The sequence below is a fragment of the Prionailurus viverrinus genome, chromosome B3, assembly GCF_022837055.1.
Source record: "Prionailurus viverrinus isolate Anna chromosome B3, UM_Priviv_1.0, whole genome shotgun sequence".
Classification (NCBI taxonomy): domain Eukaryota; kingdom Metazoa; phylum Chordata; class Mammalia; order Carnivora; family Felidae; genus Prionailurus; species Prionailurus viverrinus.
Genome location: NC_062566.1, coordinates 36,018,162 through 36,045,829, shown reverse-complemented (window position 1 = coordinate 36,045,829; position 27,668 = coordinate 36,018,162). Strand labels below are relative to the sequence as shown.

The window sequence follows — 27,668 nt, the reverse complement described above, 5'->3', positions numbered from 1 at the left end:
TGTTAACTATAGTCACCACGCTGTACATTACTTCCCCAGGACTTACTTATCTAATACCTCAAAGTTTTGACTATTTTTACCCATTTACCTCTGGCAACCACCACTTTTTTCTCTCTATGAGTTTTTTTTTTTTTTTCAGATTCTGCATATAAGTGAGATCATACAGTATTTGTCTTTTTTGTCTGATTTGGCACAATGCCATCAAGGTCTGTTGTAAATACAATGGCAGGATTTCCTTTATTTTTATGGCTGAATAATATTCCATTATGTATATATACCACATTTTCTTGATCCATTCATCCATCAGTGGGCATTTGGTTGTTTCCATATCTTGGCTATTATAAATAATATTGCAGTGAATTTGAGGGTGCAGATATCTTTTTGTTCCTTTTTATTTTATCTATTAGAATTTACTATGCCTGACAGTGTCCTAACTCATAACAGTAGTAATATACTTAAATAAATTTTTACAGTTCTAAAAGCAGCAGTAGCTCTATAAAATAGATATGGCCAGTATTATTACAGTCTTGCACAAATGAGGACACTTACGTAAGGACACTTTATAGATAAAGTAGCTTTCTCTGAATTAAAAGCTAGTTAGTGGCAGAGATGGAACTTGAGTTCAAGTTTTTAGTGGTTTTTTCCAGTCTTACTGTGTAAGTTTCAGTCATTTGTCTTCTGAAAGAAAATTTTTTATTGGCATTTAGTATCAATCATTTCTACTTTGGTGTATTCATTATTAGCTGTGATTTCCTTCTTTCATTACAGTGCATTGTCATTTTTCTCCCTTCTTGAAGGTTAGGTCTTCTTGCTTTGGTTTGTAATTGCTTTTTAGTTCATGTGTGTAATGCCATTAGAACAAATGCATGTGAATCTGCTTCTGCTCCAGGGCAACTAGACCCTCAGGTATCTGTTCTTACTCAGTTTTCTACAATTTGGGTGTCTTTTCCCTCTTCCAAAGCAGAAAACTAAATAGCTCGCTTTCTGCTGAGAGAATCAGAATGTTTACATTTCTCTCCTATTTTGGATCTATATTCTTCAGATTTTGTTACTGAAAAGAACAGATGAGCAACATCCAGCTCACAATCACTAATCCCACAAATAAAATGAATGATTCTGCCACATTCGTGAGACCATTTTCCCAATAACCCTTCAGATTATTTGGTGTGGAGGGAAGAACGATACTGATTAGTTCTTCATTTTTTGATCACCTGCTATGTATGTGCCTGGCACTATTTCAGTTCATCTATATTGGAAAATGAAGGATATGAGAAATTCCCTGTTTCTCATTGTAAGAACAGTGTAATAGGAGTATATTATCAAGGTATTTTATTTGATTGGAACTAAAAGAGAAACATCCTTTTTTTTCTTCTTTTCACTTATTTATTTTTTGAGTATAGTGGACACACAATGTTACATTAGTTGCAGGTAGACAGCTTAGTGATTTGACAAGTTTATATACATTATGCTGTGTTCACCATAAGTATAGCTACCATCTGTCCCGTTACATTGCTATTATAATATCATTTTATCCGTTATGCTGTGCTTTTTATTACTGTGACTTAACTCATTCTATAACTGGAGTCCTGTATCTCCCTTTCTCCTTCACTCATTTTGCCCAACCTCCCATCCCCCAGGAATATCTTTTTGTAATCCTTGGAGAGTAATTAAGTTCTCTTGGATGCATTGTTATTCCACCTAAAGATTCTTTCAAGCTAGTCAAGTTGTTTAATTATTTACAAAGAACATAATCCTTTATAAAATACTTAGAAAATATAAATGAATATGGTTGCAATTTAAAGAGTGAAGATGATAAACATTTTTATTTATTTAAATTCTATAAAGTGACAACTATAAAAGTACTATTCTTAGAGATTTGTGTGTTGGTGAAGATTTTTCTGTTAGGTTAGAAAACGATTAACAAATCTTCCAAGAAAAAGTTAGCCCGTGACTCAAAGAACATCAAGGATTTCCTTTGTGTGGAACAGTTTGGATGCCTTAAAAGTGTAAGATTTAAATGGTGGAAGTCACAAGGCTAGTGAAAGATACAAGTCTGACTTACAGAGATGGAGTTAAAAATAGGACCTGAAAGAGATCATTGTCTTTATTCTGATGATAGGAAAAGCTTGAGAACAGGGTTCATACTCCATTTAAGGGTATTGTGTTATAATTATGTTTTTCACACAAAATACCCCTCTTTGTGAGATATCTTCTATAGATCTCTTGGTTTAGCTGGGTGATTTGCTATATTAGATGAGATCCTGTGGGACACTAGAATTTAGATCCTTTCTACTAAATTTGTAATTTTTTTAAGGGTGGAGGGCAGAAGTTGGTACACTCCTCACAGAGGACGTCTTTGGATAGCAGCCACAGCCAAAAGACCCTCCCCTCAAGAAGTCTCAGAACTCCAGACTACATATCGTCTTCTTCGTGGGAAAGGTGACAGACATATATTCTCCATTCAGTATTACTTGATGGAAAGGAAAGAAGTTCATCTTCTTTCACCCCCTTCCTCCTCTGACTTTTTTTTTTTTTGGGGGGGGGTTGGGGGAGAGGGAAGTAGATGAGAGGGACTTTAATCTTTGTGTACGTTTGTTTGTTTAGCGGCAAACCTGGGCAGATGTTCAAAGCATTCATTCATCAAACAGTGCAAATAAAAATATCAGTTCCCAGGACATATGACTGGCTCAGTCAGTTAAGCATCTGACTCTTGATTTCAGCTCAGGTCATGATCTCACTGTTCGTGGGTTCAGCCCCCACGTCGGGCTCTGCTCTGGCAGCGACTAGCCTGCTTGGCATTCTTTCTGTCTCTCCCTTTCTCTCTGCCCTCGCTTGCTCACACCTGCTGTCACCTCTCTTTCAAAATAAATAAATAAACATTAAAAAATATGCTTATCAGTTCCCAAGACCAGAAATCAACCAACCTGTTTTAATTTAATATAAGAAAATTTTCTTTTTAAAAAAATTTTTAACTGTGAGAGTATAAAGACTTTTATAAACTCTGGGATCTTTAGATTGGGAAGAACAACCACAATAAGAATTTTTTGAGGGGACTGACCCAAATAAACATCTGCTATGGGATTTGGACAGGTCAGAGTTGGTTGACTTAACCATTATATTTTGGGAATTACCCCCAAGCACATCATATTTGGATCCAAAAAAACTGTTTCTGACTCTTAGATGTCTTGTTTTCCTTCCTCTTATCTAACTCATACACTTGTTTTGAAGGTAGAATGAGAGAATGATTATAGAACTACCTTTAAAAGTTTTAAGGAAACCAAAACTTGAGGAATCAAAGGTGCTTGTTTCCTTAAAAGCACAATGTTTTGACTGATAATGACTAGCTTGTTTTAAATTTATGTTCTGTCATTCTTTTTTTTTTTCTCTCTCTCTCTCCCCCTGTGTTCTGTCATTCTTAAATGTTTTACTACACTTTTTGGTTTTTCTCTTCACAGCTGTAGCTTGTTTCCAAAACCCATCACCACCAAACTCCAGGTTAATCCAATTGAGTATAGGTGGAATGATTTTTTTGGAGTGAAGTTGTAGGGTCCTTGAACTTTTTTTGGAGTGAACTTGTAGGGTCCTTTAACTTTGATGGTGTAAGGGTAATTTTTTTTATAGCTTAGAATGTAGATAGTGGACTATGCCAGACACTCACTAAATTTGTTGCTAAAATGCAAACACTTGTGCTAAATAAAAACCTCATTGTTTTTCTGTGTCTACAGTAGGTAATAGAGATAGTGATTTGTTCAGAATTGGAAACAGATTTGTGAGTTTCAGGGGAACAAAAAGGAGATATAGCTGATGCTTCTCTTATTCTTGATTCAGATGTGGAATTTCCCAACGACTATCCATCAGGTTGTCTTCTGGGCTGTGTGGACCTCATTGACTGCTTGTCCCAGAAGCAGTTTAAGGAACAGGTGGGTAAAGTATACTTCTCTTGGACACATGCTTAGTTTGCCACCATAGTTGACTTGTAAATCCTTCAATACAGAATATCGTGCTGATAGTAAGGTGATAGCAACTGAATTTAGACATGTGAGGATAATCTTTTCATAGGGAAATACTGGACAGATACAAGACCAGTGCAGAAACAGAAAAACTAGTGATTGTTCTGGTTTCTAATACATGTACATTTCTGCATAAAAAGCTATTTCCCCAGTCAAGCTAACAAATAAAGGGTCTTCACCTTTCATAAAACTTTGCTGCTTTTGGTAAAGATACCCTCCATTATCCTTTGAATTATTTCAATTAAGTGGTGAGGATGATAGGATTTGTTATTATTGTGGAAGATTTGGTTCAAGCCAGAGAATTCATGATAGGCAAGTAAGTTTGAATTCTGATTTCTGATTGCCTGGACTGTGCCATATTTGGGGAGTGTATATGCGAGGGAGTATGTGCACACATGTGTAGGTATGTATTTTTATTTCTTTTGATCATTGAAGGTTGGACTGACATAACTAGATTTCATTTTTGAGCAGCAGAGGGAGCCTAAAGACTTTAGCTTCATTGGAGAATGCCTGTAATTTTAGAGCTGTATGTTTAGACTCAGACTAGCAGAATCCAAAATGGCAAAGTCTATCCTTGAAGCCTGTAGAGTCTTACCTAACAGTATGGTTTTCCTGTACTTTCACCAATTGCCTTAGGCAACCACTGTACTTAGGAAAATGTTTTTCAGCTTAATTTTTCTCAGTAAACTCTTTCTTTTCCAGATCTATTTGCCTTTTGATAACATTATTACTGTTGTAAAAACTCCTATTAGGGAGCCCGGGTGGTTCACTCAGTTGAGCGTCTGACTCTTGATTTTGGCTTAGGTCATGATCTCGCAGTTTGTGGGCTTGAGCCCCGCATCAGGCTCTGCTCTGACAGGGTTCTGCGCTGGCAGTGTGGATCCTGCTTGGGACTTCTTTCCTGTCTCTGCCCTCTCCTGCTTGTGAGCTCATGCAAGCGCACACGCTCTCTCTCTCTCTCTCTCTCTCTCTCTCTCTCTTTCTAAATAAGTAAATAAATAAATAACTTAAAAAACCAACCTGATCCTATCTATCTTACCCTCTCTACCCTTTCCTCACAGATTTTAGCCAGTAATTATCCCTCTAGTTTTCTTTCTTTTTCTTGTGGATTGCCTCCTTAGCTCTTCTCTGATTACTTTATGTATAGGAGTACAATGCATGCATTTTGGCATGGATTTGACCCCTAGCCTTTTGTTCTGAACCTTACTACCTAATTCAGACCTAGTCAAAACCATGGACATGTGGAGACCCTTTTTTCCACACCGTTGTACCTGTGCTTCCATGGGCCTTTTGCCCATTTCCCCAGTATCTTCTTTCCTCTCTTTCTCTCCCCTTTTTTTTTCAGTCTAGAAGTAACAGTTATAAAAATTGCTTACATTGGTGTAGGCCTTATAGTTTTAAAGACTGTCACAGGCATTAATAGCTTGGGATGAGTTAATATATTATCAGTATATTTTCTTCATAGGATATCTGCATTCTTAAAGGGAAATCAAGGTACCTGATGGCTCAGTTGGTTGAGCGTCCAGCTCTTGGTTTGAGCTCAGGTCATGATTTCATGGTTCATGGGTTCAGGCCCCACGTTGGGATTCTCTCTCTGCTGCTCCCTTGCTTGCACGTGTGCACACATGCTTGCTCTCTCTCTCTTTCTCTTAAAATAAATAAACCTATTTTTAAAAGTTAAAAAAAATTTAAAAAGGGGAATCTGGAGCATCTGGTATGTGGGTGGTGGGGTTTGGCAAAGGGCCTTCCTTTATTTTTTTATTTGTCCATCAAGCAAACCACCAGCTGATACAAGGTCAAATGATTTCAATCACTAGACAGCCAGTCTTCTTCCTTCCACAAAATGTGTAGAGAAGGGTAGGAAACAGTAATCCTAGTCTGTGGAGTACAGCAAGCTTATGGGAGTTAGAAATCTAATTGACAAATCTTTTTTGGTTTCTCATGGATACTTCTCTTTCAGGTCAGCATGATACTCCTCCTTGAGCTTAGATTCTGTCTTTTATCCTGAGGATGCTGAGGGCAGCACATAGAAATGTAGGAATCCTTCCATATGTTCCCAGCTGGAGGTCCTGGCAACTCTCCTTATGAATTTCTCTGGTATATGTCATTAGAATATCTCCAAATGCCAGAAGCCAGTAGGCTTCATCAAATAGGAATCCCTTACTCATTTTCCCTATGGTCAGCTTTTTTGGGGCTTTTCCCCACTGTTTCTTTTCTTTGGGGGTAGCTCATGAATGTATGCAGAATTGATATGTCTTATTTGGGGATTATTTATTAGATAAAGATCTTTTAAAAGTTGTAGCTTTGGTATTTGGCTGCCTTTCGGAAAATGTCTCAAGCGTCTTTGGTAATCTACCTGTCTTTGTTTGAGCTGTGGTTCTGTGATGTTAGTAATGTGATTGCCTAGTCTGTTTTACAAACCTTACTCTCATTACTGTAAGAATGAGTTGAAAGTTTAGGAATAATAGCCCTAGACTAGCATTTCCCAAACTCTTCCATGTATAGGTGTTCTCTGGGGAAATAAAAACAGGGGGAGGTGGTTCTGAATGGACACATACATTTGGAAAATGTATTTGTATCAGACAAATGTGTTTGTTTACTGTAGACCTTCTCAGAGACCTTAATACGCTAGTGTGCATTATGACTCTCTGATACAACTGTCTGTTAGGTCTAATGGATACAACATACAGTGTTAAACTTTTCGACCATAAATCCCCTCCCCCTACCTCATACACACTACCTACTTTCATACTGCAGAACTGGTATCTTATATATACAGCTAAGAAAGTGCTAGCCTAAGTATGTTTGGTTTTCTTTTATTGTCATAAGTCATCTCACTGAGAGAGAATCATACAGGAAACAATTTCTTGACCTATGTCTTCTTTCTGCACCTTTACACTCATTTTTCATTACCCAGGTGAATGACATTTGCTTTGAAAACCAATGTAGATCTAGTAGTTTTTATTTCAACTGAAACTAATCTCATATGTGACTTGGACCACATTTTACTTCTCCATCTTGTTCCTTTTTCCTTCCCCAAAGAAACTCAGTAACTTACTTCCTGACCTCACATTCTTGGCCTTTCTTTGATAAGTTAAAATATACTAAGCCCTCACTATTTTTGGCATAATGTGATCATTTAGTCTCTTTAAAAAAAAGTTTTATTAGAGGTTGTTTAAAATCAAGTACACTATACTCTAAGTGATTTTTTAAAATATGAGCTTAAAATGCTTTGCCCTGAGCTAAGAACTCGTCTTCCTTTTATCTTCTAAGAGTAGTATGGCTGGCATGGCCAATTTGTGCCAGAAGAAAATCCCACTAGACCCTCAGCCCTCTGAGTAATGGCAGGGAATCAACCTAGACAAGACAAGAATGATGCAGCAAAGGCTGTGGGCTCAACTCAGGAGAGAAAGGTAGATGAGAGCCATCTAGTTACAGCTTCTCCTGTATTCCCCTGGAAGGAGCCCATGCAGTTTGCCAGCACTTTATCTGCCAGCAGCAGATGTAAGCTCTCAAAAACAGCAGGGAGGATGTTGACTGCAACAATGCATCAAGGCTGTGGTTTGTAACCTCAATAGTAAGGCAGTTAAAACTTTTTTTTTTTTTTAACAAAGACATTTTGATTGCCAAATCCATAACCATTAGCAGCTGTGGTTTGAACAGTTCTCTAGACCTAACAAGTTTTCAAACAGAAAGTTGAGTTGGTGGCTTTTGTTTCTACTTGTCTATGTTGTGTTTGGGCTATTTATATCTCTGCCTTCAATAGAAAATCTGATTTGTCTGAAATCTCCAAGGTCATTGATTATTCCATTTCTTCTGACTAAATCCATTCCTCTCCTGCCAGTTTACTGACCCTTCAGTCCATTTGATCTTATGGCTTTTATAATAGCCAAGACCCTATCTTTAAAGAGTTATGCTGAAGCAGTTCTGCTGGGTGCCTATATAACTGACATTAGCAACAGAATTGAAGTCTTCATTGGGGTAGAGAGTGTTATTTGGTCCTTCTCCTATAAGGGTATCCAAGCAATACAGATCATCAGGAAGGTTTGCAAAAATCATGTGTGGAAATCATCAGCTTCTATCATCAATCAATGGATTGTCTGTAGGTCTGAGAGGTGAGAAATTAGAGAATGAAGGAAGTAATAGTATTCAACCCAGATAACAGCCTTGAAAAATGCAGTATCCCCAAATTTTCTTTTTCTTTTTCTTTTTTTTTTAAAGTAAGTTCTGTGCCCAGCATGGGGCTTGAACTCACAACCCCAAGATCAAAAGTCACATTCTTTACTGGCTGAGCCAGCCAGGCACCCCCACAAACTCTTTCTTTCTTTCTTTCTTTCTTTCTTTCTTTCTTTCTTTGTATGTATGTATGTATGTATGTATGTATGTTTATTCATTATTGAGAGACAGACACAGAGCTCGAGCATGGGAGGGGCACAGAGAAGGGGAGACAAAGAATCCAAAGCAGGCTCCAGGCTCCGAGCTGCTAGCACAGAGCTCGATGCAGGGCTTGAACTCACAAACGGCAAGATCATGACCTGAGCTGAAGTTGGACGCCCAACCGAGTGAGCCACCCAGGTGCCCCTACTTTCTTTTAAAATAGGTGAAAATGTCCTCTGTCATACTGAGAAAACCTGCATATTTATAGACCTAAAATGTGGATTTCTAAGGGATCATGAGGGCTGTGTCAGAGACCCAACAAAGAGGGGAACTGTGTGTCTGCCACAACTAGCCTAACCCTAGGCTGTTCTTTAAAAGTACAGCTTACTTGAGTGAAATAGGGAACATATTTTCAGAATTCTCATGAAGACTAGAATATTTACTGGAATTTCTAGGTCAGAGCAGACTATCTTTAAAGTTGTTTTGTAATCTGGGTGTCAAATGCCTACTTGCTGAGTTGAGCACAACCATGTATATTTTTTTATATTCCAGAAAGCATTTTGCTTTCCTTTGTACTTATCCCGAAAAGAGGAGGGGAACGTTAACACTTGTCTATACATTTATGTAAATTCTTTAATGTTTTTACCTTTTCATCTGAAAACAAACCTATAACTCTTAAGGTTTTCTTAAGTATTTATCAGTAAATATTTGAGTGCCTACCATAAATCAGACATTGTTTTAGACACTACAAGAAACAAAAAGATGAATTAGCCATGGGGTCTGTCCTCGGGGTGTTTAAAAGACTACTAGATAGGTAAAATATGTATGTAAACAAAGAAAAACAAAATAAAAAGCAAGGATAACTGTCTTGAAAAGTAGAGTGTCTCTGAGGAGTTTAAAGGACAGAAAGGTTGCTTCTAGCTAGAAGGGACCCCAAAAGACTTTATTAAGAATATGGCTTTTTGGGCTGCCTGGGTGGCTCAATCAGTTAAGTATCTGACTCTAGATTTTGGGTCAGGTCATGATCTCTGTTAATGATGATTAACTCCGTCATGATCTGAGTTTAAGCCTTCTTTGTCAGCTCAGAGCCTGCTTGGAATTCTCTCGCCCTCTTTCTGCCCCTTCCTCATACTCTATCACACTTTCTCAACATAAATAAATAAACTTAAAAAAAAAAAGAATATGGCTTTTGAATTAGCCTTGAAAGGTAATAATAATAAAATCTATCACTTTTTGATCAGCTATTATATACAAGGCCTATTATGTATGTTATTTTCTTATCCTCACAACCACTTCAAGCAAAGTATCGTTATCCCTCTTTTAAAGAGAAGAGAATTCAAGACAGAGTTAAAGTAATTTGCAGAGTGTCAGTCAGTAAATGGTAGAATTGGGATTGCTGTTCAGGTCTTCCTACTTAGTTGATAAGAAAAGCATATTCCAAGGAGGAGGAGTAGTGTGAGGTGGGAAGTTAGGGGCCTGTCCAGAGAATAATAGCAAACCAGTTTGTTGAGAGATGAGTATGGGAGAAGAAGAGGAAGAAGCAGCAAACAAGAATGGAAAGGTATGTTGCGGTCAGATGGTAGATAGCTTTGAATGATAGGCTTCAGAGGTAAGACTTTGATCTGTAGTCAGTTGTGGAATGGAGCCGGGGTGTTTGGAACGTGATCAGGGCCTCCATTTAGGAAAATGGATCTGACTGCAAGGTGGAAGATTAATTGCAGTGAAGAGCCTGAAGGTGGGGAGACTAATGAGATGGCAGTTGTCATTCCAGGGTCGAGATATTTTCAAAGGTCTGTTCTAGGATAATGTCAGTGAAATTAGACAAGAGGGGAATAGATGTAAGAGGTTTTATGTAAGTAGAATCAATCACTTAATGTGACACCTTCATGTTACCTGTAAGTAAACCGAAGGTTAGAGAGAAAGTGGTCTGCTTGATCTAGAAGGAATCTGCTGTAGCCTTGGTATCTTCTTGCAATCTGTTCAAGGCTTCTTAATTTTTCACCTAGTCTACTGTATGAACCAGGTAGCAAATTATCTAAGATTTTATTGCTTGGAATGTCATACAATCATACATTCAGTAAGTAGTGACTGACCATCTGTCATGTGCCAGGAACTGCGCTAAAGACTAAGGATCCAGGGGCACCTGGGTGGCTCACTTGGTTGAGCGTCCGACTTCGGCTCAGGTCATGTTCTCATGTTCATGATTCAAGCCCCGCGTTGGGCTCTGTGCTGACAGCTCAGAGCCCGGAGCCTGCTTCCCATTCTGTGTCTTCCTCTCTCTGGCCCTCCCCCACTCACGCTCTGTCTCACTCTCTCTGTCAAGGATAAGTAAACATTAAAAAAAAAAAAAAAAGACTAAGGATCCAGAGTTTTAACAGATACTTCATCTTTCTGGATCTTTCAGTCTACTAGAAGAGACTGAGACAAGAAAACCCAACCATACTAATTATCATATGAAAAAGGAATGTGTGAGAGGCCCTAACTCCTAATGCAGCTTGACTGGGGGCGGGGTGGAGAGGGTTAAGGAAGCTTCTAAAAAAGGTGAGTCCTGAAGAAAGAATTTGTCTTCCTCAGTATACCATCCTTTATCAGGTCACCATGCTCTTCTCCACCAGGATAGTTCATATTCATCCTTTTAAACAACTCAGATGTCACTCTCTGTAGTGTCTTCCTAGACCTCAGTCCATTTCCTCCCTGACAAGACTAATCACTTCCTTCCCTGGGCTACTGTGTTCATATTTCTATTATTGCTCTGGCAGATGAGTTGGGCAGAAAGGAACAGATGATTGAAATGTTTAGGAGGTAAAGTCTATAGGACTTGGTGATTTGATTGGATATGAAAGATAAGAGAAAGAAATCTGAGATAAACTTGGGTTTTGGGCTCTGGCAGTTGGATGAATGGTAGTATCATTAGTCCATATGGAGTGTACAAAAAAAGAATTTTCTTGAGGCACCTGGATAGCTCAGTCAGTTAAATGTCCAGCTTTTGATTTCAGCTCAGACCATGATCTCATGGTTTCTGGGTTCGAACCCCACATTGGGCTCTGCACTGATGGCTCAGAGCCTGCTTGGGATTCTCTCCCTCTCTTTCTGCCTCTCTCTCTCTCTCTCTCAAAATAAATAACTAAACTTTAAGGAAAAGAGAGAAAATATTCTTTTAAGATAAATAACTTTGAAATAAATGACCTATGGTAAAGAAAACCTATATTATAGCAGTAAAGGAAAGAAGTACTATAATATGTAATCACCATACAAAAATCAATTTTTTTATGATAAAAAAGAAGAATTTTAATTCCAGGGGTGCCTGGCTGGCTCAGTTGGGAGAGCATGTGACTCTCATTTTTGGGGTTGTGAGTTTCAGTTCCATGTTAGATGTAGAGATCGCTTAAAAATAAAATTAAAAAAAAAAACCATTTAATTCCGGTATAGTTAACATACAGTGTTATGATTTTTTATTTGGATAGTTTAAAATGTTTTAATCTGTTTTGTTCGCAAAGACAAATATCATTCAATAAAGGCATATTGTTACTGTTAATAGCACCAGTTTGCCTGACAGTTATCTTACCTTGGTATGTTAACTGATGTCAAAGGATGTTCTGAACTGTGCCTCAAAACAGTTGTTCTCAGTTAAGTTATCTCCCGTTGGGAGATAAATTCTAAAATAGTCCTATCCCTTAAGAGGAGTTTTAGCATTCTGAGTTATTGGTCCCAAATGTAGACTTCAATGGTTAAAGGACCTTACAACATAGTATCTTTAATTAAGAGTAATTTTCTTTTGGTTCTCACTAGTTTAAGTTGGAGTGAAAACCTGCTATAGGAAATTTAAGACCAAAAATAACTGTTGTGAGTGGGTGATTCCCATTTAGGTCTTAAAGAAGGCAGAAAAGCTATGCAGTTAATTTTAGAGAAAATACACTTGCTTAGGTTCTCTTGTGTATGGAGGTTCTAGCATAGAATTCCAAAGGGCACAGAAAGCCACAGTGGAAACTTAACTGTGAGTAGGATGGGACCAGGAAACCAATGCTGTGTGGCTTCAACTAGGTCATCTTCCACAAATGGCTGTAAGACCCTTAAGCTGCATATTATTCTTTTCACCTGGAGCAAATATGAACTCTGTAGCATTGAGCTGCAATCCCTCCATCTTTGATACTGAGCACGATTAATAAAAAAAAATGTTTAGTTTTGAGAGAGAGAGAGAGAGAGAGAGAAAGCAGGGGAGGGGCAGAGAGAGAGGGAAAGAGAGAATCCCAAGCAGACTCTGCCCTATCAGCTCAGAGCCCATTGCAGGGCTCAAACTCAAAAACCTTGAGATCACGACCTGAAACGAAAGCAAGAGTCTGATGCTTAACTGATTAAGCCACTCAAGCGCCCCTATACTGAGCACATGATTTGATTTGGGTACTTGTACGTGGGAATTCAGTGATCCCATATTGGGCCAGCTGGCTTGGTCTCTATCCAAATCCAGTCAAATATACAGTTGTCATCTTGTCAGAGCATCACTACTCCTATCTTATTCTGATGTGAGAAAAGTTTTATCCTCCAGTATAGTGGGGCCTAAGGTACTAGTCGTGTGTCCTGTAGACTTGTTGAATTGCTTTAACAGAAAAGGTAAACAAGAACTATTAGAGAACTATTAGAGAATTGCTTTCAGGATATGCTTCTTTGGATCTGTTTTACTTGTAGCCTTTTTATCAGACTTATTTCCTTCTCTCTTTATGAGTATTATCACCTCAATCTTCGTGGAGTTGGTTTTCAGCTAACTAGATTTCAGAGCCTGATTTCATGTCCTGTCTAGTTCCCCAAAGTTTAAACCAAGAAAACCTACAGCAAATATATGTTGTCAGTGAGTTCTTTCTTAACTGTTTGCGGTAGCTGTTAGTCCTCTGGAGACAGGTATAAGATTTATAGGTCATCTGGGGATCTGTTGTCAAGAGTGCCATCATTTAGGAGTTACTGATCATTTCAGTACAAGGACTAAATGGAGGCTTGCAGAGTTGGTGAAAATGGCCACTTGACTCTGAATTAGGAGTGATTGCCAAAAACTACTAACCTTTTTTTTTCTCTTATGAAAATGGCAAAAGAAATGTTTTCTAAACGACTGGTGAACAATTTCCCTCTGGAGAAGAGAAGAAAATGGCTGTATAGTAGTTAATTACCTGTTATGTTAGACAGCTATGAAATTTATGAGGCATGAAAGAAGAGTAGGCCCACCTCCCCCACTCATCAGGCTGGAAACCAGGTGATAGGAGTCATGTTTTCATAGGCAAGAACAGCAGCAACTTCCTGAGGAATCTGTTACTGAATTTGAATGGTTGCTTTGAGTTGCCTGATCTTAAAATCCACATTCCCTAACCTGTCTGATGTGCTCTCATTGACCCTTACTGTAGCATCCGGAGTTTATTCACACTGTTTCTAAATATGAACCTTCTCTTAATTTACTTTTCTCTTTTTTAAAACAAGCTCTGCACTCAATGTGGGGCTTGAACTCACTACCCCAAGGATCAAGAGTCATGTGCTCTACTGACTGAGCCAGCCAGGTGCCCCTAATTTACTTTTCTCTCCATCAGGTGCATTTTTGTCTTTTTACTCTCAGACCAAAATCCCTTTCTTGTAAGTCACTGACTTGTCAGTGTTTAATGTGGTCCATAGTGTCCAGACCCCAGTTGCAGTGATTATGCTTTTCTGGAGGTACTGAGGCTGTGCCAAACTGACTTTGCTTTAATGTATTCTACCCCTTTTCCCAACACATAGGCCTTTGCTTTATTTTTTTGCAGGCTGCTTTGCTCGTCAGCTCTGTTTCTTGTAAGCCTCCTGAAGTTCAATAATAGTTTGGGAGAAGAGATATTCACATAAAACTTGGATTTAGATTAAGTTTGGAAAGTTGATTTTGATGTTTATCTTTATTGTGAAGCAAGAATGGGTCCCATAAACCTCTTGTTCTATAATTTCATTTGTCCATCATTTTCCCCGTTATTTGACATTTGCTTACTCTATTAATATATGTCAGGGTAGTTTATATTAAACATAAGGCCTTATTGGCCCACTTGCCAAGAGTTCTAATTTATCTTGGCCGGGTGGGGGGGGGGTAACAGATTATAGGATAGCACCTGCTTTTACCCAGGGCTATCATCCTAAGAGTGTCTAGTTCCCAGCCTGTGTGTATTTAGCATGATTAAGATAACCTTAGGGGCGCCTGGGTGGCTCAGTCGGTTAAGCGTCCGACTTTGGCTCAGGTCATGATCCGGTGGTCTGTGGGTTCGAGCCCAGTGTCAGGCTCTGTGCTGACAGCTCAGAGCCTGGAGCCTGTTTCAGATTCTGTGTCTCCCTCTCTCTCTAACCCTCCCCCTGTTCATGCTCTGTCTCTCTCTGTCTCAAAAATAAATAAACGTTAAAAAAAAAAATTAAAAAAAGATAACCTTAATGCACAAGTTGATAAATTCATTGTTCTTTAATTCAATAACAACAAAAAATTTAATTTTTTTTAACATTTATTCATTTTTGAGAGACAGAGTGTGAGTGGGGGAGAGGCAGAGAGAGAGGGAGACACAGAATCTGAAGCAGGCTCCAGGCTCTTAGCTGTCAGCACAGAACCCAGCATGGGGCTTGAACCCATGACCCTGAGATCACGACCTGAGCTGAGATCAAGAGTTGGACACTTAACCAACTGAGCCACCCAAATGCCCCAAATTCAACAAATAATTACTGGTTGCCTACTGTGTGTCAGGCATGATTCAAAGTGCTTAGGAATAAACAAAACAGACAAAAATCCTTGCCTTCATGGAGCTGTCATCCTAGTAAAGGGAAGCCATATTTAAATTTTTAGGGGCACCTGACTGGCTCAGTTGGTAGAACACGCAACTCTTGATCTCTAGGTTGTGAATTAAAAAAAAAAAATTTTTTTTTAATGTTTATTTTTGAGAGCGAGAGAGTGCAAGTGGGTGAGGGGCAGAGAGAGAGGAAAGCAGAATCCAAAGCAAGCTCCAAGCTCTGACCTGGCAGCACAGAGCTTGGCGCAGGGCTTGAACACACAAGTTGTGAGATCATGACCTGAGCCGAAGTTGGAAGCTTATAGGTTATGAATTTAAGGCCCATGTTAGGTGTAGAGATGACTTAAAAATAAAATCTTTTAAAAATTTAAATAAGTAAAGTTATGTAGTATCAGATGATGGTAAGTGCTGTAAGAAAAAAAAAAGGAGAGGGGTTGAGAGTGTCAAGTTTGTGAGGAGTTTGGTGCTCTGATTTTAAATAGAATGATGAGGGAAAACTTACTGCAAAGTTGACATTTAAATAAAGTTCTGAAGAAAGAGAGAAGAAGCCAGGTGGATATCTGGGCTAGGGGGTAGAGCATTCCAGGAAGAGGGACTAGGCAAGTGGAAAGACCCAGAGACAGGAACAACAAGCCATTGTGGCCACAGTGGAGTGAAAGTGGGGGGGAAAGTAGTAGAAAAAGGTGTCAGAAAATGGGCCACGGGCACCTGGGTGGCTTAGTCGGTTAAGCGTCCAGCTTCAGCTCAGGTCAGGTCAGCATCTTGCGGTCTGTGAGTTCAAGCCTCACGTCTGGCTCTGTGCTGACAGCTCGGAGCCTGGAGTGTGCTTTGGATTCTGTCTCCCTCTCTCTCTGCCCCTCCCCTGCTCACACTCTGTCTCTCTCAGAAATAAATAAACATTAAAAATTAAAAAAAAGAAAGAAAGAAAGAAAGAAAGAAGAAAGAAAGAAAGAAAGAAAGAAAGAAAGAAAGAAAGAAAATAAATGGGGGGCCAGATTGTCTAGGGATCTGAAGGTCACGGTGAGCATTTAGGCTTTTATTCTGAATGAGATGAAAAGCCACTGGAGAGTTTTAAGCAGAGGAGTGACATGATCTGATATATTTTTTAAAATAGTTCTGACTGCTGTGTTAAAAATAGAAAAGAAAGAGGTTAAGGGCAGAAACAGACCAATTAGATTATTGTGGTAATCCAAGGAAACATTATGATGGCTTGGATCAGGGAGTAGCTATAGAGGTCTTACGAAATGGTGAGGTATTGGACATCCTTTGAAGGTAGAGTTAACAGGATTTCTCAGTGGGTTGATTGTGGGGGTTTTGGCCTGAACCACTGGAAAGATGGGATCATTCACTCATTTTAAAGGGGGTATGGATAAGACAGGAGCAGGTTTAGAAAAGAATTCAGGATCTTGATTTTTTTTTAATTTTGTTTGTATTGTGATAAAATATATAACCTGCAACTTACCATTTTAACCATTTTTAGGTATACAATTCAGTGGCATTAAGTACTTTTACAGTGTTGTACAACCCATCACCATTATCCACCAGAATTTTTTCATCATCTCAAACAGAAACTCTGTACTCATTAAATAATAACTCCTTGTTCCTCCTCCTCCCACCCCCTGGTAACCTCTATTTTTTCTCTATGAATTTGCTTATCCTAAGTACCTAATATAGGTAGAATCATGCAATATTTGTCTTTTTGCATGATTTATTTCGCTTAGGATAATATTTCAAGATTCATCCATGTTGTAGCATATATCAGAATTCGATTCTTTTTTAAGACTGAATAATATTCCACTGTACATATGTACAATATTTTGTTCATCTGCTGATGAACATTTGGATTGTGGATACTATTGGGTATTGTGAATCATGGTGCTATGAATGTTGGTACACAAGTATGTGAGTCCCTACTTTGAATTCTTTTGGGTATATACACGTAAGTGGAATTGCTTTAATTCTTTGAAGAACCACCACACTGTTTCCCACTCCAGCTGCACCATTTTACATTCACACCAGCAATGCATGAGGGTTCTAATTCTTTCACATCCTTAGTAGCACTTGTTATTTTCCATGTTTTTTGTTTTTGTTTTATTTTGTTTTATTGTAGTCATTTCTTGAGCATGAACTAGTATCTCATTGTGGTTTAGGTTTTTACTTTCAGGACCTCATTTTTTCCCCAGTTTTATTGAGATATAATTGACACATAACATTGTATTAGTGCAGGGTGTACAGCAGAAGGATTTGATACATATATATGTTGCAAAATGATTACCACAATAAATTTAATTAACATCCATCACCTCTCGTAGTTAGAAATTCAGGACCTTATTTTTTAACTCTTGAGATTGAAGGAAATCCCCAAGGTTGTGAATGTAGAGAGAGAAGAGGTCTGAGGCCTGACCCCTGAAGCACTCCCAACATTTAAAGGATGGGGAAATGAGCAATCAGTAAAATAGCAAAACCAGGAAGAGAACGATATCCTGGAAGCCAAGTGAGAAATGTGTTCAAGAAGGGGGGAGAGAAGAATTCTGTCAGATTCTACAAATAGACCAATTAAGATGAGAACTGAAAAAGTGACCATTTGATTTAGTAACATGGAAGTGAACAATGACCTTTAGTTGATGAAGAATAATTTTGGTGGAGTGATGGGAGTGAAAGTCTGTTTATAGTGAATTCAAGAAAAAAACAGACAAATTTGAAGCAGAGAGCACAGACAATCTCTTAATGAATTTTGTAAAGAGAATCAGAAATGGGGCAGTAGCTTGAGAATGCGAGATCTGGAGAGTTTTTCCTTTATGGCAGACATTACAGAAGTTATGTTTGTTAATGGGATTGGTTCAGTAGAGAGGGAACATTTATTGATGCAGGAAAAAGAGGAGAGGATGACTGAAATAGCTTGTAGTTCCAGAAAAGCAGAGCCATGAGGTCCTGGCAGCCTGTCCTCTGCCTCAATACTCTAAGACACAGAGGGGAGAGGAAGAAAATTGGAGATGGAAATTGTGACTGCTGCTGTTTTGCCCTCTGTAGAATTAGGTTGAAAGATCTTGATGGCAGCCTCTGGTTTTATTCGTGCCAAAGCACCTCAGCAGTAACAGCTGGAACCTGCTTTTCTTTGAGTTCTAAAGATCCAGGGGATAAGGAAAGAAGAGGATTTTCCTTCTCATCTTCAGTCTTTCTTTTCTGCCATGAACATTTTGATCCTGCCTCAGAATATAATTGTGTCTGATGCTTGATATTAAGCTATGTTTTATCAAAGTACATGCCACACCTGTCCCACACTGAAAGCCATGGTATGTGGGCAGGACCAAAAGCTGCTAAAATTCCTCTGTTTTCTCCATAGCGTTACCTACCACCTACGACAGAGTGGTCAAGTGGTCAGTAAAGAAGTTTTAACTTTATGCTTCCACTAGTTACAGAGAAATTAGAATTTTCTTATTTTACTGAAACCTCCATTTCTACTTTAGAGCCTTAGGTCTTTAGAGGGTATATCTTAGCAGGTGACTAAGAGAGGAAAATAAGTGCGTACCTAGGATGGTAGCTACTAGGAGAAAGGCTCCTCTGGGAATGAAGTCTGACCCATAGTTGTAGTCAGCCTATGAGTCATATTTGTCAAACATGCTAAATACAAGACATCCCAAGGTAGGAAATAATGAAGCAACAAATCAGTTGGGCATTACTAGAGAGTACTTTCTGCCAACCCTCAGTTGTTCCTTAAATTGTAATTATGTGGCCAGCATAGTCTTACTCCAGGTTCTGTGTCTGTCTTTGCAGAAGGAATACAAGTCCTAAGTATTCACACAGATTTGTGATGAGAGATCCAAAGGAGGCTTCTAAATAATTTTCAGAATTGCTCTACCAGTTACCTTTTCACCCTAAGTAAGTCTGGAATGCATCCAGCAAAACAGCTTTTGCATGTTCATACCTTTCAGAATGAATCATCTTCCTTCCTTTTAGTGAAAGAAGGGCTCTGTTGATTATTTCTTGCAGAATTTCCACAAATGTTCTATTTTTCTTAAATCTTCTAGTGTTTTACTTGAGTTAACCTAGGGGGTGCCCGATGTTCCAGAAGGAGACCTGTGACTCTCCCAACTCTCAGTCACTTATGTTAAAAGAACAGTCAGTTTTTTCTTGATCTCAGGTTTGTGGGTTCGAGCCCCACGTTGTATGTAGAGATTACTTAAATAAATAAACTTAAAAAAAAAGAAAAAGGTCAGTTTTGTTTCTTCTGGGAAGATATCAGGTATTCTTTTTTAAAGAAGTTCCCATTAGAGGAAGTCAGAAATGGCAGGCAATAGATTGCATAAGACCACTGTGCTAAGGCCTGAGGAAAGGTGAAGGTTTGTTCTTGCTTGCTAAGCATAATCCTCTTTACCTGACTGAAATGGAGAGTGCTATCATCAGAATGTTGAGGTGAAATCTGGAACGTCCTTTAATCTCCTTGAAATTCAAAATTTGTCCCAACTAGTCTGAACTTGTTATTTTTATATTTCACAGTATCCAGACATGAGTCAAGAATCGGATTCTCCATTTGTTTTCATCTGCACAAATCCCCAGGAAATGATTGTGAAGTTTCCTATTAAAGGAAATCCAAAAATCTGTAAGTCGCAAACTTTGATGGTCTAATTTTCTTTTCTTTGTGTCTTGTGTCTCACTTGCTCAACTTTTTAAAAATCTCTTCTTCCTCTGTTTTATGGCATGTCAAGTATTGGAGGGTTAATATGATTATATTTAGTGATAACTTTAATGTTAAGTTAACTACAATATAGCCTTTCCAAAGTGTACGTTGATCCACAGTTAATGGTATGCTAGTGAATCACTCTAAACTTGCATTTAAGATCCCATTACATTTAAAATCCTCATTTGTCAGCCAAAAGAGTATGCTCTGCTCTGCTGCACTGCTCATTAAAGGAAGTAGTAAGCCAATGCCAATGGCAATAATGACCTTTATTCATTGTTCTTCAGTCTTCAATCCAAGAATAAGACTGAAGTTTGTGTGTCTATTTTTTGAGTGTTTTGGAGGCTCTACTTCCCAATTTGCCCTTGATTACTGGTTCCTAAAGCTCTAACCTAGCCCTCTTTTTGAAACCTCTCGATGATTTATTTTTTCTGTAACTTTTGCTTTATGTATTTATGATTATAGTACCCTCTTTGAATTCCTGCATATTCACTTCTTTTTATTTTATTTTTAGAAGTTCATTTATCCTGAGAGAGACAGAGACAGCGAGAGTGGGGGAGGGGCATAGAGAGAAGGAGACAGAGAATCCCAAGCAGGCTCCACACTGCCAGCATAGAGCCCGATGTGGGGCTTAAACTCACAAAACTTGAGATAGTGACCTGAGCTGAAACCAAGAGTTGGACGCTCAACCAACTGAGCCACCCAGGCACCCTTGCATATTCACTTCTTAATCACTTTTTGTTGACTTTACTTTTTCAATCTCCAACTCTTCTACTACTACCAACTTCTCTTCCTCTGTCTAGTCCTACCTCAGCCTCTTCTGTTTCAAAGCTATCTCAGGAAATACATAGTGGTGGTCTTTCTGCCTAACTTATTTTTAAAAACAACCTTGGGGCGCCTGGGTGGCTCAGTTGGTTAAGTGTCTTGACTCTTAATTTCAGCTCAGGTCATGATCTCACAATGCAAATGCAGTTCATGGCATGTAGCCCCGAGTAAGGCTCTGTGCTGACAGTGATGAGCCTGCTTCAGATTCTCTCCCTCCCCACTCTGTTTGCCCCTCCCCCACTTTCATGCACGCTCTCTCAAACATTAAAAAATAAAATAAAATAAAATAAATAAAAACAACCTCAGAAACTGTCCCATTTGCTCACATCAGTTACTATTTTGTGCCTCTGTGACACTGCTTTCCCATTCTGTGAACTGGATAATTTGGGGGCATGCATTGTCTTAGGTTGTGCACAATTCTACCTCACACTGTACCTGGGGGACCAACTAGCCATTTGATAAATCTGTTCTATAGAGAAGTACTTCTCAAATTGTACTGCAAATAAAAATCACCTAGAGAGCTGTTAAAACATAGGTTCCTGGGCCTTCTTCCAAGTGATACTGATGCTGTTGCTCAGCTGACTACACTTTGAGTAATACTGCTTATGATCACAAAATAAGATGCTTGGACTGTGAATTTAGATTAATGTATATTCATCACAAAATTCAGGCAACTCTTATGATTTATGAGACATATGTTCCTTAGATTCCTATATATCAGAAAATCTGAACATAAGTTGCCCTTGACTTCTACATATTATTCAACTCAGACTATCCCAGCTGGTTGCCAAGTGGCCCTGGAAACTTTTTTCTTCCTCTCCACTATTTAGGATTGATTGATTGATCGATCTCATCATTATTTTCTAAAGATTTTATTTATTTTTTTAAAGTTTATTTTTAATTTTTTTAATGTTTATTTTTGATAGACAGTGAGCAGGGGAGTGGCAGAGAGAGGGAGAAACAGAATCTGAAGCAGGCTCCAATCTCTGAGCTGTCAGCACAGAACCCGACGTGGGGCTTGAACTCACGAACCGTGAGATCATGACCTGAGCTGAAGTCAAATGCTCAACCGACTGAGCCACCCAGGCGCCCCATAAAGTTTATTTTGAGAGAGAGAGAGAGAGAGAGAGAGAGAGAGAGAAAGAGAATGAGCATGAGCCAGTGCAAGCTGGGGAGGGACAGAGAGAGAGGGAAAGAGAGACTCCCAAGCAGGCTCAGCACTGTCAGCACAGAGGCCAACTTGGAGCTTGATCCCACAAACTGTGAGATCATGACATCAGCTGAAATCAAGAGTCGGATGTTTAACATTCTGAGCCACCCAGGTGCCCCAAGATTTTATTTTTAAGTAATCTGTAGACTCAAAATGCGGCTTGAACTCACAACCCCAAGATCAAGAGTCACATGCTCTACCTACTGAGCCAGCCAGGCACTCTTCTGCTATTTAGTATTTAAATCTCTCTCTTGTCCCTCTTTTTTGGTTGTGGCATTCTATCCCTCCCTGTTCTATTCTCACCTTATTCTAGGCACTGATATCAGCACTGGTGGTAGCAGGAAAACATTTTAGGTCTTTTCTCCCATACCCAGTGCTACTTGATCTTTAGTCCTCATAACCTTTTCTTAGCTTCCTCCCCTATCTTGGTTTTTACCTGCTGCTTAATCTCCTGTGAGAAAATGTTCTCTGTAAACAGTTTAGATATTTCTGTGAAATGTTTTACTCCAGTACTTTCTCTACCCAGAGACCTACTTTCACTACATATATGGCCTCTGTTTTTCTCAATAAAGTTTAATGGGGGTGGGGGGTAGAGGGGTGGGGAGGAATGATGCTCTTAGAGGAAAGCTTTAGTAACCTTGTGTCCTTTCCCGATTGTAGTTAAAAGCTTTAAAAAGCCAAATGGGCTGTCTGCTTGTTTCAGGTAGAAATTGTGAGACCGCAGCTTCTTCCTTGTTAGGCCAAAGTGAAACATCAGTCAGAAATAAGCGAAATTTAAAGAGAAAAAATGAAAGAATGGGTGACCAATCCCTTTGTGCATCAGAAAAAAAAAATTCTTTAGGTTCCACACCCAACGTGGGGCTTGAACTCGTGACCGTGACATTAAGGGTCATATGTACTACCGACTGAGCCAGCCAGGCACCCTGGAAAAAAAAATTCTATTGAAAGGGAACCATCCTACCTGAGGATATAGTTTGGTGTGAAGTTTCTATTCCCTGTAACTCTTCATTCCTTCATCCTTCATTCCTCTTCACCATCTCTTAAAATCTTAGACTCTGCCAGAACTTTCTTCTTGTAGTCCAAAGGAGCCACCTTCAGTAGCTTACAGCTGGAAAAAGTCTTTACTCTCACTGCCACAGGGGAAAATACATAGTTGGCTGTTAATCTGTAATGCTTCACATTTTCTCCTAGCTATATTGTTCCACTAAATGGTAAAGGTCCATAATATTAATAATACTCTCCTTCAATTATAGTGCTTTGGCTTAATTGTTTTTGTTCTTGTTTTTGTTTTGTAGGATGGCTTAGGAATCTTTTATAGATTAGTTCTATGAGACATGTTCCAAGTTCCAAACTCTGACTTGCAAATAAGCTTTTAGAATACAACCTATTTACCTGCTGTACACTGTGTGTGTGTGTGTGTGTGTGTGTGTGTGTGTGTGTGTGTATGCCTTATATTTAAAGGTATGTATACATTTTTTAGTTTTTTGACTATAGTTGACCAACAATGTTACGTTAGTTTCAAGTTTACAACATAGTGATTCAACATCCCTATACATTATGCTCTGCTCATCACAAGTGTGGCTACCATCTGTCACCATATAATACTAATATGATATCATTGACTATGTTCTCTATGCTGTACCTTTTATTCACATGACTTATTCACTCCATAACTGGAAGTAAAGGCATATATTTTGGTTTATGCTTTTGGACACATAAACTTGAGCTTGCTTGACCTGGGGATAATTCCGTTTCTTGAAATCATTCAGAAAGGTACAGTGTGTAATATGATATCATTTGGCTGTGTGTCTGCTCAAATTAGGAAATGCAAAACAGTATAATAGAATAGGTTAAATGCTCAAAGAGACAAAGGAAATCTTTTTACATTAAATGAACTGCTTGCTCTATAAATGCATTTAAGTACTGCCTTATATGTTATGCAAAGCATGTGGAAATCCCTAGGAGAGTTATATCAATTGATGACAAATACTCTTTCCCCTTTTAACTTCTTGTCCATTTGCTGCACATGCATTTGATTTTCCTTAGGCACCATGATTGAGGATGTGGTTAACACTGAGATGCTGTAGGTATTAAATGTAAAAATATTGGAGAAATACAGAAATTAAGCATTACCACTCTGCTTTTAAAAGAGTGTACTGTATGTAACTGTAGTTAACTGTCCAGATCCCAAGTCTTGAAAGATGAGGCTGAACTAGAACTAGTTCAGAATTCCTGCCATCTTAGGGGAACTGTGATGACTGCTTCTTCGTGCAAGAGGCCCCAGTCCCTTGCCTTTATTGCCTGCAACTGGCCTAAGCTGGCCACTGTTGGCAGTCACTGTGGTAGATGTTAGGGATGTAAAGAAGTCCTTACTTATAAGGAGCTTACAGATTGCTGGCACATGTATAGTTTTCTTAGGCAGTCTAGGGGATGAAAGAATTTCTGAATCCCTGGGAATGCTCCAGAAGTCCTACTTCCTTTATATCTCCTTCCTCCTATTTTCCATTTTATGACGTCATCCCTGAAGCCAGGGATTAGTTTGCCTATCCATTGAGGGCTTTGCTTCATAGGGTTGATCTTACCTGAGCTGGTCTCACTTGAGGGCTTTCACAATCAGATTGGAGTTTTCCAAAGATTATACTTGGAATGTTCTTAGACAGTAAAGCTTTGAGGGTGTCAAGAAGGTAATGGCTATTTTTTTATAAGAGGAATCTGAAATACATATAGTTAATAGACTTGCTTAGAGTTGTAAGGTAAACTGAGACCATAAGTAAGAAACATACTCCCAAGCCTCAGCATAAATATGACTACCCTTACTTTTTCAGAGAATTTTGAGTTTATGAAGCATTTTAACATATAGTATTTCAATTAGTTATTGGATTAAATGACTTAATGTATATTAAAAAACAGCATAGTGCTTGGTATTTAGAAAGCACTTAATGTTAGCTGTAATTCTCTCAATAACTTTGTAAGTTAGGAATTTTTTACTCCTTTCACTTTTCAGTTGAGTAAATAGGTTTATAGAAGTTGTATTTTGCTCACATCTTTCTGTCTCTGATTTTCCTGCTCTTTGCACTTTATCAGATTGCCTCAGAAACAAATTATTCTAATCACATTTCATTTTTAGGGCACAATATCATAGAGCTGGAAGAATCCTCCTGTACAACGTAGTCCAATTTCCTCTTGGCATAGAAAAAGCTGAGAACAAGAGTGACTAGGTGACTTCCTCACATACAGCTAGGTAGTCTCAGGGACTAGAGAACTAGAAGTGTGAAGTCCTAAGTGGGATTCTGAATTCTGTCCTAGCTTGTCCTAAAAAGTTGAGTGAGATGCAGTACTTCCTTATGCTTCTGGTACCACCACCTTTTCAATGGATACTCTTAGTGTTTATCTGATATCTGCTAATTTTGGTTACTTAGTCCCTACAGTGCAAAGGTTTTCGAATTTGTAATGTCTGCCTTGCCATCTTTGTTTAATTCATTTGATGAACACATTTACCGAGCACCTACCATTTGATGCTCACTATGGTAGCGTTAGGAATATAAAGGCAAACTTGCCTTGTAGTAGGGCTTTTTGCCAGATTGCTGGCACATTTTCGGATTTCCAGCTGGGCAGCCTGGGGGATGAAAGACTCCTAAATCCCTGGGAATACTCTGTGCTGTAAAGCCCAAATTAAAATCAACAGCATTGTGACAATGCTAGTGGATAGCATTCAGGGTATTGTTTACTGATGGTTTCTGAGGAAGCCCAGAAAAAGAAGTAATGTTATTCCAGAGACAGGTATACCCGTAGAGAGATGAGAAAAAGAAAACAAAACTTAAGAAAACTTAAAAAGGGAAACTAGGATGACGTTATTTTTAATTTTTTTTTAAATTTTATTTGAGAGAGAGCATGAGTGGGGGGAGATGGGCAGAGGGGGAGAGAGAGAGAGCGAGAGCGAGAGCGAGAGCGAGAGCGAGAGAGAGAGAGAGAGAGAGAGAGAGAGAGAGAATGAGAGTGTTAAGCAGGTTCCATGCTCCGTGTAGGTGGTGCTCAATAAGAGGCTCAATTCCATGACCCTGGGATCATGACCTGAGCTGAAATTGTCACCCAGGCGCCCTGAGGTTATTTTCTCACAATCTTTTGCAGTAGTCAAGACATGTATTCTTAGTTGGACAAGTGAGAGTATTAAAGTCTAGAGAGACTAAATGACTTGCCCCAGGTTTTACAGCTAGTTAATAACACAGAGGGATGGACTAGCACCCAAGTCTCCTGACTTCTATTCCATTGCCCTTTCTTGTACACCTGATTACTATAACAAATGACAATGACAGCATGTGGGGGGGGGGCAGTTATGGGTGTGGGCTGTAGTACACCTGGCTTGCCTTAAAGGGAAGCTCCTTGTTTGTTAATCTTTCTTTTTTTTTTTTTTTTTTGTAATGCTGAGGCCAAACTGACCTGTTTCTGTTCAGTTCAGTGCCAGTATCACTATTGACTTAAGTGAGACTCTTTGTGGGAGAAATCAATGTGTAAGACAGACAGGAACTTTGTTAAGATTATTTTCATGCATGAGATGGATGGCTCCTAAGGCTGCTACCACTGAACCAAACCGTCCTGGTAGATCTGAGGAGTCAGAGGTCAGGGACCACATCAGTAAAGTACCTCTCATTAGGGTCACCTGGGACAGGAAGGTTGCTTGTTTTCTAACTTTAACACTTAGAAGAGTCATACAGCCTATGACCTTTGCCCTTCTTAGCTGGTGATAGGGGCCCTTTGTCAGTAAACCATTCATGTGGATTCTACTTCACTGTTTCAGGTCACTTCCCCTATTAAGTCTGAGGCAGCAAAGGGGTGAACTGAACTGCTTTTCTCACTGCGAGGGAGGTTCATGCATTATGCTCAGCCAGTTAACAGGTCAGAGGAATGAGTTTCCCACTGTGTGAAATGCCTTCCTTTATTATATATGTGTATTCTTTTCAAACTTGCCTTAGCATGAGACCTCCTGAAAAACGTGTTGTTTCTTTTCTTTTAGCTACAAAATTAGAAATATTAATGATTTAGATTCTTTAGGCGAATGAATACTCATCGTGTGTGTGTGTGTGTGTGTGTGTGTGTGTGTGTCTCCACATTTGTGTGTCCTTAAACAGTGTTCCCACTGCTTCCTCATTCTTACAGAATGAAACTCTGAAGTTTGAAAGTGTCTAAGTCCTGAAGCAAGATAATTGAATGTGACAGGAAAACAGGAACCAGAAGACCTGGGAGGCCAGGAAAGATTTGCATTGCAAATATAAAAAATAAATAATGAGGCTTCTTTTTCTCCTTTACAGGGAAACTGGATTCCAAGATCCATCAAGGAGCAAAGAAGGGGTTAATGAAGCAGAATAAAGCTGTCTGACCCAGGAGAAAAGGAGCTATACAGCATAGTGGAGTTTTGTGTACTAAAATTGCTATCCACTGGTCCTTTGGAATTGAAGCATTAGAAATCTAAAGGCTTGGCATCAGGCTTGAATCTTTGAGAATTTAGACTCTTACCTAAATCTGTATATTTTTCTTAAAGAGTGGGATTCTTACTTTATGTAGGAGGTCAAAATCTTTGAATACATTATTTATAAAATGCTATTTTAAAAATTCTAGGTCTTTGATATTTTTCTCAAAATGGTATCAGAAAAGAACAAGTTGGAAATTACTTTCCTTTCTGAAGCTTGGATTTGAGATTGGGAACTTTCTTAGCAAAGGTTAACAATTTTTTTGAGAGACCACTTGAATTTTAAAGTTTCTTTTCAAAGTAATAGCCTGGTTAGAGTATTAAGGTGTTTGAGGAA

General features: G+C 38.8%; 1 protein-coding gene across 1 annotated transcript in view; it reads left to right on the top strand.

Annotated features, from left to right (window-relative positions):
• Window positions 1-27,473, top strand: part of TRIP4 (thyroid hormone receptor interactor 4) — a 67,064-nt gene extending 39,591 nt beyond the window's left edge. The window contains exons 10-13 of the mRNA XM_047862938.1: window positions 2,315-2,439; window positions 3,829-3,920; window positions 19,652-19,754; window positions 27,174-27,473. Coding sequence (XP_047718894.1) covers window positions 2,315-2,439; window positions 3,829-3,920; window positions 19,652-19,754; window positions 27,174-27,241 — 388 coding nt within the window. The 3' untranslated portion in view covers window positions 27,242-27,473. The remainder of the gene's footprint in view (window positions 1-2,314; window positions 2,440-3,828; window positions 3,921-19,651; window positions 19,755-27,173) is intronic.
• The last annotated feature ends 195 nt before the right edge of the window (window positions 27,474-27,668 follow it).